The following is a 17,955-nucleotide window of genomic DNA, read 5'->3' on the forward strand; positions in this document are numbered from 1 at the left end:
ACGTACCCCAAGTGGAAGCTGAGGAAGGACCCCAAATATGAATGCAGAGAGCCTATGCAAACACGTGAATACTGTCTAAGGCAGTGCGCTCTGTCAACATCTTGCACCCCTGAGGTGCTATTTGAGATAAAATAACATCAGGTCTTGGTTATGGTTTTGGAGCTAGATGATGATGATGAGCTACTTATATAGTGTATAGGGCACTGAGTAGTCACTCCACAACTGGTGATTTTCACCCTTGAAAACTAATTTGAGATTTTGCAGGACAGATACTGTACATGACAGTCAATTTACTGAATGAGGTTAAGACCAGCAGACTTACTGTTAACTGTTTGAAGTAGAAGCCATCTATTTTTATGCATATCTGATACAGTGGAGTGTTGTTCAGGGGCCGTAGGTGCTACCTAACACAAATAGTAATTAACTTCTTTCAACTTGAACCACCTCCTTGGATTGGAAACAACACACCTACCTTTTTTCTTTTTTTCAGCTATTAAACTGTTTTCTTCTCTTAAGTAGCATGTCTTGGGATTGGCATTGGCAATCTTCAGGAAGTTTGCAAACGTGACAAAGTCCTTTTCTTCTAATCTGATTACATAGAAAAGAGTTCTGATTGTTTCTCAAAGAGTTGGGAAGCAGAATCTGCAGAATGTGTATTGAAAGAGTTGTCTGTAGGCTGACTTTTAGTAAACACTATAACAAACATCTTAGGGTATGTCATCACTACAGCAAAAGTGTGTTTTTTATCTCAAGATGACTTTGCCGCTGTAAAATCCTAATGGAGACCAGGTGCAGTAGTGTTTATCTCCAAGTAACTAACTGAGGTCAACCCTGGGTGGTTGTGCTGTAGGGTATACCTAGCTCCATTTCACTGAAGTAAAAAAAAAAAAAAAAATCCATGCATTTTCTCCACTGGGTTGTAAATAATGCACCTTTCTGCAGTGAAGACAAAACCTTAAGACACATCTGCCCTGGGGAAAGAAGTGTATATGTTAGCTTAGCCTAGGGTAAAGCACAAATGTTTGTAGCCTGGAACAAACATTTGGGGAGTGTCCAGTTTAGTCTTTGCAAATGTGTTAATGAACTGAAGGTTGAAAAACTCTAGAGAAGGAGGAGCCTAGGCTAGACTTTAGCTCAGTCAGTTTAGCAAATGCAGAAGTAGAACTATTTTCTCTTGACTAAATTCTGAAGGTACAGATTGTGCTAGCAAACCTGAGCTAGCATCTAAATTCTAGTCTAGACAAAGCATAGCTGGCCACCCATAGTCACCTGTCATCACCCCTGGTTAGTTTGCCCTTTGGACTGTCCCTCGTTGTTGAAAATTCATTTAGATCCACTTGTTTCCACCCTCCCGGGGTAAATAACACTTCTTGCCCATTATTGTTCCAAATGCCACACCAGTATGCCCCTCGGAATGCAGATGAAATGGGATTTGGTTAACTAGTGACTGTTCAGGGTTTCATTGCTTGATGATTTTCCCCTCCATTCCTCTGTGCTTTGGAGGCAGTGAGACAGATTTACTGCATTTCCCTATCCCAATAACCTGCTGAATGCACACCCGTAGGTATTTCATACTTCAATACTGCTTTCCTATTGGTATACTGGATAGGTGTATAATTTTAAGGAAAAGTAAACTGTGAAGCATCTGCAGCGTTCCCTTCTCAGAGTTGCCACGTAGGATTTTACATCAAAATGACAACGTTCCAGATAATGTTCATGTAAGCAACTTCTTTTGAAGCCACAAGGGCCGAAAAGGGATGTTGGGCAACAGATCAGTGTTTAGTGTCTTGACATTGTCAGTGGGAATTTCTCCAAGGGCTCAGTCAAGTGTCAAGAAAACAGCAATAAAAGACGCACACTGGATAACAAAATATCCCTCCCTGTCTCCTTATTTCAGGTTTTCATGTCTCTGTCTGTTGTTTCCTTTCGTAATTTCTCACTTTTCCCTTGCACATGCTACTCAAGAGCATATATAAGAATCTCTTTCTCCCACTCTTTGGGACGTCACTGTTTCGTTTTTTGATTGTGTTCTGCTTTCTGTCTATTGAACTCTGCTCCATTTCCTGACTTGCTTAGCAAATGAAGAATAGTGTGAACTGTTACCAAATGTCACGCAGAAACAACTGCTGGAAGAGTTTGGGGAAGTCACGTCCATCCACATCTCAAAGAGCAGCCCACAGACCAGCTTGAGGAGATCTCTTAGTTTGCCATGTTACTGTCGGGCTAATAATATACTGAAAACAGCTTTAAAGGGAAATATTGCTGGGTCTTTGCATGAATAATGTTTGTGTGAAATTAGCCATTTGTGTAGTATTCTGGTCAAAGTGTAATGCGGAGAGGGAGGAGGGTGGAGAATAAATGTACCCTTAGCAAGAGGTGGAGGAGTCGTTATGATGCCTGGCTTAAGATTCTGGCTTTTGGTGCCAAAGGCTACAGGACATTGTGTTTTATTCCAATATTGTTCTTGACCACCCCCAAAGCAAAACAGTGTAGTTCTTGTAGGCCAGGAGAAACGGGCTACTTCTTGCCAAGCTCTCTCAGGGCTGGTCTGCGTAGTTTTTTGCACCAATTGAATGCTAAGAAAACCATTTTACTCAAATTGGTATAACCCCTTTGTTGTGTGGACCCAATTATACCCTATCAAGGTGCTTATAACAGGCTGTACCCTTATAAGCACATTTACACCAGTATAACTGTATCCACAGTAGGGCCGTGCCACTTTAACTCCATCGGCAGCGGGCTGCACTCAGCTGCATTCGGACAATGCATGGAAGGTGTGACTATCTCCTCCACGAATGGAAAATCAAAGAATCAACAAATTATGTTCCACCATGGACAACTATCCCTTTCACATGTGCAATGGGGGACCCACCCAGCTATCCATGAAAGCATTAGAGTGGCTTTTGAATCTCAAGATTCAACTATACTCCCAGCCAATTGCTTTTCAACTGCCATCTGCAAGAAGAGGATGACTGCATTGGGTTGTTTACCAATTTAGTAAGCTGGAGCAAAAACTGTGTGTAGAAATACCCTGATATTTTATTCTAATCAAGGGATTGGCAACCTTCGGCATGTGGCCCATCAGCGAGACATTTTATTTACGTTGACCGTCTCCAAGCAGGTCCCCACACACCTCCCAGTGGCCGCGGTTCACTGCTCCTGACCAATGGGAGCTGTAGGAAGTGGTGCGGGCCACAGGGACGTACTGGCTGCTGCTTCCCACAGGTCCCATTGGCCGGGAATGGCGAACTGCAGCCACTGGGAGCTGTGGGGGTCTGTGCCTGCGGACGGTCAACATAAACAAAATGTCTCACGGCCCGCCAGTGGATTACCTTGACGGGCCATGTGCTGAAGGTTGCCGACCCCAGTTCTAATCTTTCCTAGATGAGCCTTCTCTTAACTTAATCCTTATGTAGAAACCATGGTACCCTCTACTGGCAGTCTCCAATATTGCATGAGTTCACTTAACCATATTTGCATCTTTTAAATGAAGAAAGTCTCACATGCATTTGTAGGAATAAACACTTCAACTGAGTCACTTCTTTCATCCTGCCTGGCCCTCTGTGTAAATTAGAGCAATGTCAGGGCTGACTTAAATTTCAATTCTGCTTCTCAGGGCCCCCTGTGAATTCTTAAAAAGTCAGAAATAGCTGTAGCATGGGGCTCTTGATCCACAACACCCTCCTGCCCTCGACTCACCTACTTCTTCCTCCAGCCTGCCCTCAGCATACCCCATACATTAGGGATGGAAGCAGGGCTGGCATACAGCTATCACACCAGTTCTGCATTGACCACGGAAGCCCTTGTGCCAAGGATATTATCAGGGAGTAATTTCCAGTGCTTTCCGAGCTCCTTTACACTGCCAGAGTGGTATAATGAGATCTTAGTGTAACTAAGAATCAGGTCCTTTGCCTTTTGCTGCTTTCTGTCTGTTACTCAGGTTAGCTGTTACTGGGAGGTATCTGATTCTAGAATGTCCTTGTATCTTTTTCCTTCACAGCCCTCAGCACACACAGCACCTGTGTTAATGGGAAAGAGAGGGAAGTTATTGTAGGTTTAGACCAAGACTTTCTAAAATAGGCCCTCAAGTTTAGGCTCTTCTGAAGTGCTGAGCACCCAGCAGTTTCCAGTGAGCTCTGTCCAACAAGTGCCTAAATATAGACTTCTTAGGCTCTTCTTTTTGAAAATCTTGGCCATGGTCTCTGTCCCTTTGGTTTGACTCCCAGTCCTGAGGATAGCATCAACTCAGGGCATCAGGAAGCAGCAGGTCAGTGTAGAGAAAGCAGGAAATGCTGTGCTGAGTGATTTCCCCCCTCCCACCCCTGTTCCCTAGTCACTTTAATGGATGGCTGAAAGGAGCTGTAAGTTATTTCATGCACGTCTTAAACATAGGGCTGGGAGAGCTGTGCTGAGGGGCTGGTGTGTCCTATGGAGGCCTAATGCTGACTTCCGCTTTAGTGGAACATCAGCTGTAATGTGCACGGCCAGGAAAAGGACTCCACACCTCAGCAGCTCGCAAAGGCTCAGCTGACTCCTAGCCCTTGATGCTCTGGGCATCTGGATGATCTGCCCTTGAGTGGGTCTGTATTCATAATGCGCAGCATGTGCTATCTGAAGAGCTCTCCACTGCCATTGGGTCAAACAGGCCCCCGGTGCCACTTGCTCTTTGATTCTTTACACTCATGTGTGCCATTACCGGGTAGGCCTTGAGACATGGGGTGGACTGGAAGAATTTCACTCCAGCCTCCTGAACAGCGTGTCCATTTTGTTCATAATACACAGGAGTCCCCTTTTTAAACCAGGCTGAGCGTGTGTGTCCCTATAGCTTCCAGCCCACTGCGTGAACCGTCACTTCCTGACAGTTTTAATAAAACCCAACAATGTGAATAACAATCTTTTCTTTCTCCCCTCCCCTTCTCTCAATACACCAGGCAGGAATTTGTTGAGGCCTACTTGAATTACATCTTCAATCTCTCAGTCCATGAGTGGTATATCGCTTTCTCCACTGGCTTCCTGAAGGTGTGTGGTGGGAAGGTCCTGGAACTCTTCCAGCCCTCAGAGTTGAGGGCCATGATAGTAGGGAACAGCAACTACAACTGGGAGGAACTGGAAGAGGTAAGCTGCCGTGGGGCATCTCTTCTGTTTGTCTTGATGGGAACAGAAACCAGTAAGGATGGTCCAGTGGTTAGGGCGCTAGGCTGGGACTCAGGAGACTGGTTCCTCAATCTGACACAGACTTTGTGTGCGACCTTGGGCTTGTCTCTCACTGTCTTAGTTCCACATCTGTAAACAGAGGGTAATAGCACTGCCTGGCCTAAAGGTCGATGTTGGGAGGAGAAACCCATTGAAGATTGTGAGGTGCTCAGATATGATGGTAATAGGGGCCACATTAGTACCTAGCAGATAGTTTATCACGTGGGTAGAATTAAGTATGTCTATGATCTGGACACTGGATGCCCACTGCTAAGGGTTGGGATAGAATAGAGCCTCAACCTCTTATGGGAACTTCCTCTTCTCTCCTCACTGGAGCACCTTCTCCTGAGTCCCTTGAAAGTCATTATCGCCAGTAAGTTTTCCTGCCACTAACAAAGGCAGGCAGGAAGAGAAGGATTTGCACTGTCTTTGTTTAGGGACGAAGTCTGGATTCAGTGGAGGATATGAACACAGCATAGCTGGTCCTTCTCTCAGGGGGAAATTCACCTTGTGGCAGAGAGGGCAGGAGAAGGCCAAGAGCTGAAGTGGAACTTGCGTAGTACACAGGGCTTATGCTGCCCCTCTGCATGAGAGTGAATTGTACCCTCTAAATACAAGCATGTAAGCTAGTTTCGTTCCCCTTTCCACACCTTATAAGTAGTACTGAACATGTGCTGTAGAACAGTGGTTTTCAAACTGCGGGTCACGACCCAGTACTGGGTCGCGGAATGTAAGGCACTGGGTTGCGACAGCTCTGGTCAACATCGCTGACCAGCCGTTAAAAGTCCCATTGGCGGTGCTGCTCGGCTAAGGCAGGCTAGTCTCTATCTGATACAACACCACGCTGTGCCCTGGAAGTGGCCAGCAGCAGGTACGGCTCCTAGGCGAGGGGGCCACGGGACTCCACGCACTGCCCCCGCACTGAGCACTGGCTCCGCATTCCCATTGGCTGGTTCCAGGGAACCAGCCAATGGGAGCTGGGGGGAGCGGTCCTTGTGGGTGAAAGCCACGCGTTGCCACTTGCGCACCTCCGCCTAGGAGCTGGATGTGCTGCTGGCTGCTTCCGGGGCACAGCACGGTTCACAGTGCCAGAACAGGCAGGGAGCCTGCCTTAGCCCCTCTGCTGTGCCACTGACTGGAAGCTGCCTGAGGTAAGCCCATGCCACAACCCCATGTCCCAATCCCCTGCTCCTGCCTGAGCCCCCCCCAATGCAGAGCCCCTTGCTGCACCCCAACTCCCTCATCCCCAGTCCCACCACAGAGCCTGCACCCCCAGCCCAGAGCCCTGACCCACTCCCACACCCCAATCCCCTGACCCAGCCCTGACCCTCCCAAACCTGGAGGCCCCTCCTGCACCCCTGGCCCTACCCCAGAGCCTGCACCCCCAACCCAGAGCCCTGATCCCCTCCTGCACCCCAACCCTCTGCTCCAGCCCTGAGTCCCTCCCAAACCCCTCATCCCCAGCTCTGTTGGGTTGCGGGCATCAGCAATTTTCTTCAACTGGGTCACCAGAAAAAAAGTTTGAAAACCGCTGCTGTAGACAGTAAATTACCATGCATGGTATTATAAGTATATCAGCAGTTATTTTTGGATTTCTAAACTGTGGATTTTATTAATTAAATACCTCCTGCTTAGGATTCTAAAGAAGTGGAGGTTAGTTGTGGACCATCACTTTCTCTCATAAGAAAAAAGTTTGTGCCTCTTTTAACAGTGTGCCATCTACAAGGGGGACTACTCCGCTACACACCCAACAGTGAGAATGTTCTGGGAAACCTTTCATGAATTTCCCATGGAAAAGAAGAAGAAATTTCTATGTAAGTATCTTGCAGTGGCATTAGCCACATCTTGAAATTTTAGGGCCACATTCGAACCTCAGCTATATTGGTGATATCTTGAGTAGCTGCACTGACTCTTGCTGTACAATCAAAGCAGAAAGGTTGGTGTCTTAAATAAGAACTACTAGCCAGAATAGCTTTTGCCTTTCTCCTCCTGTTCCTTTTCTCTCCCATGTTAAGCTTGGTACTAAAAATCCCTGTAGTCCAGTGGTTCTCAGACTTATTTGGCTATGCGCCTTCTTCCTTGTGTCTTAAGTCGCTTACGCTCCCACTTTTCGCCTTCCCCCGTACATACATCGCCACCCTGCTCTAAAGGCAGCACCGTGCCAGCAGCAGCACAGAAGTGAGGGTGGCAATTTGAAAAGTGCTATTTGTCAATATCACTTTTCACAGCCAATTTTGCACGCCATTGCCACCCTTACTTCTGTGCTGCTGCCACCCCGGAGCTGCCTGCTGGAGCCACGCTGTGACCTCCTGGTGAGGGATTGGGCAGAGGAGGGGAAAGGAGAGCCCAAGCCTGGGCTCCCAGTGAGGGATTGACGGGGATGGGGAAAAAGGAGAGCCCAAGCCCAGGCAGTGGGGCTCTGACTGTGCTGTCCCCTTTATCCTGCCCGCCCCCCCCCACCTCCTGGGTGTGCACGGCCCTTCTACACAAGCCCAGGGCTGACAGCTGGAGCTCTTAAAAAGAAAAAAGGCGCACAGCTCACACCTCCCTTGACACATTCCCAAGGAAGGCATGGAAAATAGAAAAAGTAGAAATTTCTCTATAGTGGGAAGTATAATGCCACTATGTTCCCGCTGTATACCGCATAAGTACCCTGCTTTGGCAGGGGAAGCCAAAGCTGCAAATAGCTTTCCAAAGCGTTCAGTCCTGGTCAGCATGGACTTCCAAATGAACTCAGTGACCTTAACCATGATCAAGGGACTTTGGATGTTGGCCCATCCCTGAAAATCCTTCAGCTAAACGTTCCACAGTTGTAATGTGCCTCCAGGAGACACATCATCTCTCTTTCTGCCAGCTGCCTTAACATCAAAGGTTATGACCTTTTGAGTGACTTTCGGCATAGTAAATATGCTGTGCTGCCTATGTTAGAGCCAATCTTGCTGGCACAGAACCACTCCCATCTATTTCAGACCTCTGTGATACTGAGAGAGTTGGTCATTTCAGAGTGGCAAATGTGTACAAGTCACCCGGCCTACTCCAGGCTCTTATGGTCCCACACCCTACCATCTATGTTGGAGACTTTACTAGCCACTGGGATATGGATAGTCTGATCAAAATGGAGTTGACTTTTTTGACTGAGTCTCACTCCATGACCTTCACCTCATCCATGATCCAGAACAACAGGGTACTTTTCATTCTGCCAAATGGAAACAAGACTACTTTCCTGGCCTCACCTGGACCATCAGTACAGGCAATCATTCATTTCAAGCTGTGAGCAGTGTATTGAAAACCTTTCCACACAGTCAGCATCGTTTGGTCCTTATCAAAGTTGGAGTAATCATATCTATTGGGAGCACCAATAAAAGCCCTCACTGGAATTATTAGAATGCAAACTGGCCCAGCTTTACTCCGTTCACTGGCTGCTACGTCACTTGTATCCCACACAACATCTCCACTGAAGACACTTACATGTGGTTCATAAAAGCCATATATGAAGCTGCCATGGAGTCAATTCCAAAAGGTTGCTATGACACATACATCCCCTCCTACCTGAGGAGTGTGTAGAACTCCTTCTCAAGCAGTATGGAGAGTGTGGTGCCCAGGCATTGCCACACATCTCTTGGACAACTTGAATGCTTCTGGAAGAGCAAGATGGGAGCAGACTACTGAGGAACGAAACATATTGAGATCCAGCTGCGAATCCTGGGCCCCCATCAGAAAAGTGTGGTGCTGCTGAGAAGCCTTCAGCACAGCACTGTTACTCAGTCTCTGCAAAGAGTATTGCTACCCACCTGATAAATGTTACAAATGCGGATAAGGACAAAACGTTTGATGGAGGGATGAAGAAGAAATAATGACAATACAAACAGTGCATACCAAAAAACAAAGACGACCTTCAGCCTTTCACCACAGCTTAAATTTAAATTGAAAACAGGTAATGTCTGTGGGCTTGGTAACCTCTCCCACAAATTCCTGAAGAACCTGGTAATAGCTAGCACAAAATGGCTAGCCATCTTTCTGTCTAGAGCCATCCAGGAGAATAAAATACTGAAGATTTGGGGTAGAGCAAAAGTAATAGCCTTGTCAAAACCTCACTACTGACTGCAATATGTTACCAGCCCATCTCTTTGCTAAGCTGTGTGTGCAAATTACTTGAAAGGCTTATCCTTCAAAGAACTGTCTCCACCACTGATGGTATCCAAAGTGTAGATTTAAGCAGGCTTCAGATCAATCTGCATAATTGTCATCAAATACTGGCACAATTTGGTATACAGATCTACTGTACAGGCTGTCATTGGTCCTACCAAAGTGGGTTGTCACAGCTGTGGAACTGTTGCAGAGAGGCTACCTGTTCCAAGGTCTACTTGGACAAAAGACCAGCTCCTGGGGGTCCCAAAATAATGGTCTACCTCAGGACTCAGTTCTAGCAGTAACACTTTTCAACCTCTTCCCAAGTGACCTTCCCAATCAGGGCTGGCTCCAGGCACCAGTGCAGCAAGCAGGTGCCTGGGGCAGCCAATGAAGAGGGGCGGCACGTCCGGCTCTTTGGTGGCAATTTGGTGGCGGGTCCCTCAGTCCTTCTCGGAGGGAAGGACCTGCTGCCGAATTGCTGCCAAAGAGTGAAGCAGCGCAGTGGAGCTGCTGCCGAAGTGCCGCCAATCACGATTGCTGCCTTTTTTTTTTTTTTTTCCCCCTGCCACTTGGTGCAGCAAAAGCCCTGAAGCCGGCTCTGTTCCCAGTGCCACTGGCAAGCATTTTATTGATGCAGATGATAGCTGTTTGGCACTACAGGACCAGGATTTCAGTGACCTAGGAGAAGTTCTGAGTGCCTTCAGATGATGGCCTGTTGTTGTAAAAGATGAAGACTTAAGGCTTGTACCGAAAACACAGTTTCCAGCTGCTTCCACATAGGCCACACCAAGGCCAATAAACAGTTCAGTATCTTCCTGAATGGACATAGGCTGGACCAGGACTCAACGTCTGTCCATCTGTGTCACACCTTGACTTTCAGGGAACACCTTCCCAAGTCCTCACTGAAACTAAAAACCAGAAAACCTGGTTCTGCGTGGGGAGCCAGGTCACAGACTTAAGACACTCTGGGCTCATTTTGTGCTATTCTGTGGCAGAGTATTGTTCCTGGTGTGGCTCATTTCTGTTCACACAGAACTAGCAGACACTCAGCTTAGTGAAACCATGCATATAACAACAGGTACCCTACCATGAGATTGACCAGCCTGGCTCAGCTGCCGGGTCCTGTCCACCATCGCTCCTCTTGACATTGTGTGACAAGTTACCGTCCAGAATCTGCTCCTTAAGGTGCAAGACTCGCCGCAACTATCTCTTTAAGGAGTCATTGAAAACTACACTCCATAGCATAGTCCGTGCTTAGACAGCACAACTCTGTCTCCCTCTAGTGTCTGGGCCACAGAGAGATTTGATTCTGCTACAATCTAAACTAACAGACCTGTGTCTTTTTTAGCTCAGGTAGTAGAGGCTCTTGGTTTTAGATCCAGAAGTCCCAGCTTTGCTCCCTGCTGCTGCTGACCCCTCAGGGGCAATGGAGAGCATAGAAAAGAGACAAACTTTAGTTTCCTTCAAATATAATAATAATAATAGTTGGTACCATTCTAATCAGCACCTCCCATGTTTTTGGTTTCTAAGCTGTTGGTAGTATGGCCAGGAGAAGGATATTTTTGTTTTTTAGACAAGTGTCATCTTTAAGGGGAAACACTGCGGCATGTCTCATTTGGTGGATCAATGTGTAGATGATTTTGTAAATCAGCATGGCAGAGCGATTGGTAAATATTTGATAAGATGTAGCTTGGAAGCTTCCCCTCTCCTGTGGCTATAGAAGGCCCTGATTTCCTCATGTGGAGGCTGCCTGTTGTTTCTTTCACCATCTTCCCCCCACCCCCCGTCTTTGCAATGATTCTTCTGGCTGAATAACCTGCCTTCCCAGCATGCCACCAGGGCTGTCCAGAGTGGGGGCCAAGTGGGGAAATTTTGCCCCGGGCCCTGCAGGGGCCCCCATGAGAGTTTTTTGGCGCCCCTGGAATGGGGTCCTTCACTCGCTCTGGGGGTCCCAGAAAACTCTTGCGGGAGCTCGGCCCCCAGAGCTTCTTCCACTCTGGGTCTTTGGCAGCAATTCAGTGGCGGGGGGTCCTTCTGCTCTGGACCCACCGCCGAAGTGCCCCGAAGACCCGCGGCGGGGGGGGGGGGTCCTTCTGCCCCGGGACCCGCCGCCGAAGTGCCCCAAAGACTCACTGCAGGGAGTCCTTCCACCCCGGGACCTGCTGCCGAAGTGCCAGGTCTTGAAGACCCCAGGCCCCCTGAATCCTCTGGGCGGCCCTGCATGCCGTGCCTCCAGATGTGCCACAGCTCCTCTTCTACCCACTGCACCAGTGGTGTACGTGAGTAAGCCTCTTCCTCTGGCCTGTCCTCATCTCCTGGCTACCATCCTAACCAAACCTCTCCCAAGGGTACTAGTAGGGGCTGTTCTCCTCACACTTCTTGTTCTGTATCTATATCAGTTTAGACACCATTGGTGCAAAGCCCAGTGTGGAAGCAATTGTACTGATGTAAGCCCTTTCATACCAGTATAACTGGGTCTGTGACACAGGGGTTGCACTGTTTTAATGCTTCTAAAACGGTGTAGTTAAACTGGTACAAAAAGATTGTGTAGCCAAGCTCCTCTGAGTTTCCAAGCCTGATGCTTGGTTCAGTGGCCACCCTTCCTTTTAACTAAACATCCAGGACTTTCTTGTGAACTCCTTTCCTGAGTCACTTACCCCGTTCTCCTGCTCCCTTCCTGCAAGCTCTCTGAGTGCACTGGGCTGTGTAGAGAAGAGAGATGTTCCCTCCCTGAGGCTGGAGCAAAAGCCTTGTTGCAGGCAGGGGGGAACTTTGGAATGTTGCATGCTGAGTCGCTGGCTCCGTGGCCAGATGACCGGAAAGAAAATGAAACACCAGGATTGTGAGCTGTGAAAAGGCTCTCTCTGCCCTCCAAGCACTGTGAAAATGGAGTTTGTTTTTAGCAAAGGGCTTTGCAGGTGCAATCGGAGGGCTAGAAGGGAGCTGAAATAGAAACAACAAGCAGTGAGTATACAGCATCCCCTTCCTCCGCTCGATTTCTCTACAGGGACCTCTCTGATGGTCTCAGCTTTCCTTTCTTGTTGATCCTTGGCTTCCAGGGTAGGCCTCTTGTAGTGCTTGTGCAAATGTGGTAGTAGAGTGGGATTTTCCAAAGCACTCAACATTGGCCAAACTTTGCTGCTATTGAAGTCTATGGTAAAGCTCCTGCTGACTTCTGTGGGGCCAGATTTGGCCCGCTCCTGCATGCTTGTGAAAAGCCCACCCTATAGCGCGTGGCATTCCATTTCCCACCAGCTGCTGCTGGACTCCTCAGTTAATCCTTTAACTAGTTGTTGGAACTGCGCAAAGTGTGGCTCTCAGACGATTTGGTTTGTCCGTAGACAGAGGGGTTTGTTACAGAGGGCAAAACTCTTCCTCTCCCCTTTTTTGGTCTTGTGTAGAAGTGAAGATGCAGAAGTCTGCAAAGTAAAACTGCTGAATTCAGCAGCGCTTGGGCCCTGGTCCCCATAGAGCACTGTCAGCTCATGCTTTACACGTCACGTGGGCACCACCCCGGGGTCTGCATTCTTGCCAGTGCTTGCTGCCTCCTTTGCCAGCACACTTCCTTCCTCCTCCCTCCCGTGCCCCTTATTCTCCACAAAGCTGTACTGCCACCCTTCAAAGTGAGTTCATGCCAGCAAGAGATCCACACGGAACCAGCGTTCTGGTCTGCTCTGAAAGCTGCACATATCTGTGTCCAGAGCTGTGCTGAGGTTCACACGGAGGGGCAGTCCAGCTGCCAGCATTTTTGCGAGGCTAACTTTCAAATGAGCGAGTGTTTCTTTGCCTGCAATGGTAGCTTGCTTAGTGGATGATCAGGGGGTGCTGCATATGAAAGATCTGGGTTTGAGCTAGAGTCCGGGAGTCTGTTGTTTAAGGTCAGTACAACAGCTATCTATAACTGCCCTTGTTTATTTTCATATGACAGAGGCCAAGCTGCATATTTGTGGCGTTTTTTCCATGTTCCAGTCCAGTCTCTTTGTGGTAGTTCTGCTTGGCAGGCAGCCACCAGTCCACTGCTCAGCTGGTCTGGGGCACGGGGAGGGGACAAGCCTGGAAATATTTGCTGTCAATTTATTTTAACTGATTCCTTTTAACAAATCCAACATCACAAGGCCAGATTCCTTGCTGACGTCACGCGATTGACTGCAGGGCCAGCTGGGCAGCAGGCTGGGGACACCATCAGCAGAGAACAGGGCCCGTAGGATAAGAATATTAAAGGTTTAAGGGTAAATCCTCCTCCTTTTGCAATAACTAAAACGCAGGTGTTAGAGAGTGAGTTTCAAATGATCAAACCCTTGTGAGATGTCATTGTTTCAGCTTGGAAGATGGGACAGCTTCCCCGGGGAGCCAGATGGAAGTGGGCAAGTGACACATGTATGCACAGTCCCTGTGGGGATCTTGCTGGTTGCAGAGGGCATTTCCCTCCCTTTGTTTCCTGCTCCTTTCTCATTTTTGTTACCAAAGGACAGAGGCAATGTTTGCCTTGGTTACAATAATAACTGCAGCCCTCGGCGCTCCCCCGCCAGGTCTGAAAGGGTGTGGGTAAGTCTTTGTGAAACAGGGGGACTGGCAGTGGGGACAGAAAGGAAAAGGCCAACAGTTACAAACCTGGGTGCCTAGGTACCTGGGTACACTCATATGTAGTGTTACAAACTGCCCTTCCTCCCCCGAGCAATTGAGCCACGTTTGAGAGAGACCAGCTGGTTTTAACAAGTTATTGAAAACCACAACAGGATCTAAATATATGATCCTAGGTACAACTACAGCAGGTAAGTAAAATCTCACTCCCTGCTGGGTGGTCTGGCAAGGCATGCCAGCTGCAATCAGATGAATCTGTTTCTCGGGCTAGAGTCTTTCCCTACTGCCCCACACACCACCCAGAGACGCTTTTAACACACTCATGTATACTCTAGGCCAGTGGTTCTCAACCAGGGGTACGCAGAGGTCTTCCCAGGAGTACATCAACTAATCTAGATATTTGCCAAGTTTTACAACAGGCTACAGAAAAAGCACTAGCGAAGTCAGTACAAACTAAAATTTCATACAACAACTTGTTTATACTGCTCTATATACTATACATTGAAATATAAGTACAATATTTATATACAAAACTGATTTATTGTATAATTATGAGGTAAAAATGAGAAAGTCAGCAATTTTTCAGTGCTGCGACACCTTTGTATTTTTATGTCTGATTTTGTAAGCAAGTAGTTATTAAGTGTGGTGAAACTTGGGGGTCCGCAAGACAAATCAGACTCTTGAAAGGGGGACAGTGGTCTGGAAAGGTTGAGAGCCATTGCTCTAAGTTACACCCTGTGACAGCACATTCACAGCATCTTCAGACCTGCCTCAACCGTGGCTCCCTCAGCTGCTAGAAAACGGAGAATACATACTAAAAAGATAAACATTAAAAACAAGAAAGAGGTGAAGGTGCCTCACCCTAGGTACTCAAGAGCATCTCTGGGTGCAGCCTGTATGGGGCTCTCCAGTGCCATAGCAATCCATCTCTCTTGGCTCACTGTCGGATTTTACCAAGCTAGTGCCAGGCCATACTCACATTTTAGCGAGTATCCTCATACTGCTTTTTCCTTTCCCGTTTGGTTAATGCCATTTCCATATTGATTTGAAATGCCAAAGTAAATAACAGTCCCAGCATCAAGATTGTGGTTATGCTTTGAGTTACAACTGTTAGAGCAACTGCGTACATCAGCATCACTATCTTAACTTGAGCATTTTGAAGCATTCTGGTGGGTTGGTCAACCTTCATTTGGATAGTCCTGCAGATTCAACATGCAATTGTTTTAATGATTTAGGAGTTGGCAAAGGAGTAATTTTAGGAGCAAAAGTAGTATTAACTTTGTGATTGCTAATGGGCAAGCCCTTAAAAGAAGTGATTCAACACATTTCTATGGACTTACATTTAACTTAGAATAATAACTACCATTTATATCTTTAACAAATGTAAAATTAAACCTGCATTCACCATAGTACATGCTTCCAATAGTACTCCAACCTCCATACCACCAGGTTTCAGTTGGTATGGTAGATTCAACTGAACTGGCAGAAAAGGTTTGCCATGCACAAAAAGACCATCTATTACCATCTGACTGAGGTGATCAATTATTTTTTTGTCAAAGTAAGTTGCGGGAGTATATGTATTAGCAGGAGTGTAGTAAGCAAGACACAAGAAGTAATTCTTCCGCTCTACTCTGAGCTGATACAGCCTCAACTGAAGTATTGTGTCCAGTTCTGGGTGCCACATTTCAAGAAAGATGTGGACAAATTGGAGGAAGTCCAGAGGCAAGCAACAAAAATGATTAAAGGTCTAGAAAACATGACCTATGAGGGACGATTGAAAGAACTGGGTTGTTTAATCTGGGGAAGAGAAGACTGAGAGGTGACATAATAACGGTTTTCAGGTATATAAAAGGTTGTTATAAGGAGGAGGAGAAGAATCGTTCTTGCTAATCTTTTGAGGATAGGATAAAAAGCAATGGGCTTAAATTGCAGCAAGGGAAGTTTAGATTGGACATTAAGAAAAACTTCCTAACTGTCAGTGTGGTTAAGCACTGGAATAAATTGCCTAGGGAGGTTGTGGAATCTCCGTGATTGGAGATAGAAGACCTCTCAAGGTCCCTTCCAGTCCTACATTTATAAAGAGTTTCTATAAATTCTAAATTTCTGGGTCAAGTTGTCCCGCCAATTACACTTGGAAGTCCTTCAAGGCTGCATGGACCTGACTGAGGGCTAGTCTACACTGGGAGTGGTACATCGGCACAGCTGCACTGATGCCGTCTAGCAAAGGTGCTCTGTGCCAACAGGAAGGAGCTTTCCTGTCAGCATAATAACTCCAGCTCTGTGAGAGGTGATAGCTATGTTGGTGAGAGAAGCTCTCCTGCTGACATAGTGCTGTCCACACCATCACTTAGGTTGGTTTAACTTACGTTGCTCCAAAGGGTGGATTATTCGCACCCCATAAGTGATGTATGTTGTACCAAAGTAAGCAGTAGTGTAGACAAGGTCTCAGCCTTTCATGGGTTTCAGAGCCAGCCTTCCAGCATCCTTGAATCAGGGCCTTTTTCTTGATAATCCCCTTAGGCTTAGTATTCATCAACTTTCCCCATTTTTCTTGGAGTGAAACCAAAGGGGCTTGTTCAGAGTCTACCATGAAGGGGTCTCTGGACCACTAAGGTCCCCTGTGGGAGGAGATGTAACTGCACACCTCTTCCTCTACCACTCTCTTTTTGTAGAGGCTCTAGCCCACCACTCTCTGTCCTCAAGAGACTAACATAGCATTCCCCACCTGTAGTGCAGGGTTGCAATCCCTGCTCCCAAGTGTTGTAGTTTTACAGAACTGGTAAAATCCTCACAGGGGGCACCAGGTGTTATGAACTGCCTTCCTCCCCCCAGCCCCCATCCCCGAGCAATCCAGTCACGTTTGAGAGAGGCCAGTTGGTTTTAACAAGTTATTGAAAACTCCAACAGGATCCAAATATATGGTCCTAGCAAGTAAGTAAAATCTCGCTCCCTGCTGGGTGGTCCAGCAAGGCATGCCAGCTGCAGTCAGATGAATCTGGTTCTTGGGCTAGAGTCTGTCTCTACTGCCACACATGCTACTCAGAGATGCTCTTAACACACCCATCTATGCTCCTGATCCAAAAAGGTTTGAGAACCACTGCTCTGGGCTGTGCATGCTCTCTGTGACAGCACATACACAGCATGTCCAGACATGCCCCAACCATGGCTCTTTCTACTGCTGGAAAATGAGAAATACCTACTGAAAAGATAAACGTTAAAAACAGGACAGGGTAGTGGTGCCTTACCCAGGGGGACATGGGCCTCTCAGGATGCGGCCTGTATGCAGTAGGCAATTAGGGTAGCAGCTTGGTGTCTGTAGTTTCTCGCTGAGACACGTGACTAGAATTCAAGAAGCGTGGCCTAAACAGCGTGTCCAGTGTCACCCAGAGTCAGTAGCTCTCTGAAGCTGGAGGAGGGGTCATAGAGAGTAAGGCTGTAGGTGGCAGAGGTCATGCAGGGGTCAGTGAGGAAATAGTTGGAAGCAGCTGGGCTCATGGAGGGGTCACTGAGGGTGAGTCTGGAGACTGTGGGGTCAGAGCAAGGAAGGCTGGAGGTAGATGGGGGTCACAGAGGGTCATAGAGAGGAAGCTCAGAGGTACTGGGGTCATACCAGGGTCAAATAGGAAAAATGTGGAAGTGATGGGTCATGGAGGACAAATTTACCAGTAGTTATGGTCACGAAGGGGTCAATGAGGGTGGATATGACAGCAATGAGGTCACATGGGGTCAAGAGAGAAAGACTAAAGGTAGTGGAGTTTATGCAGGGGTCACTGACCCCCTCGTGACCCAAACTACCTGTAAATTTATCCTTTATAAACATCTGAGCCCGACTCCAGATTTTTCCTCCTTGACACCAGCATGACCCCCTGTACCGTCTGCCTTATGCTCTGACCCCACAGCCTCCAGACTCACCCTCAGTGGCCCCCTCCATAATCCCAGCTGCCTCCAAAATTTTCCTCATTGATGCCTACATGACCCCTACTACCTAGAGCTTTTCTCTCTGTGACACTCCCACTTCAAGAGCAGCCTGGTTTGGGTCCCAGCTAAGAA

General features: G+C 47.4%; 1 protein-coding gene across 3 annotated transcripts in view; it reads left to right on the forward strand.

The window, feature by feature from the left end:
- Positions 1 to 17,955, forward strand: part of HERC3 (HECT and RLD domain containing E3 ubiquitin protein ligase 3) — a 112,886-nt gene that overhangs the window by 83,000 nt on the left and 11,931 nt on the right. For all 3 annotated transcript variants that reach the window (XM_050943993.1, XM_050943990.1, XM_050943992.1), the window contains exons 23-24: positions 4,932 to 5,115; positions 6,905 to 7,007. In XM_050943993.1, the coding sequence (XP_050799950.1) occupies positions 4,932 to 5,115; positions 6,905 to 7,007 (287 nt within the window). The remainder of the gene's footprint in view (positions 1 to 4,931; positions 5,116 to 6,904; positions 7,008 to 17,955) is intronic.

This window comes from Gopherus flavomarginatus, chromosome 3 (assembly GCF_025201925.1).
Source record: "Gopherus flavomarginatus isolate rGopFla2 chromosome 3, rGopFla2.mat.asm, whole genome shotgun sequence".
Classification (NCBI taxonomy): domain Eukaryota; kingdom Metazoa; phylum Chordata; order Testudines; family Testudinidae; genus Gopherus; species Gopherus flavomarginatus.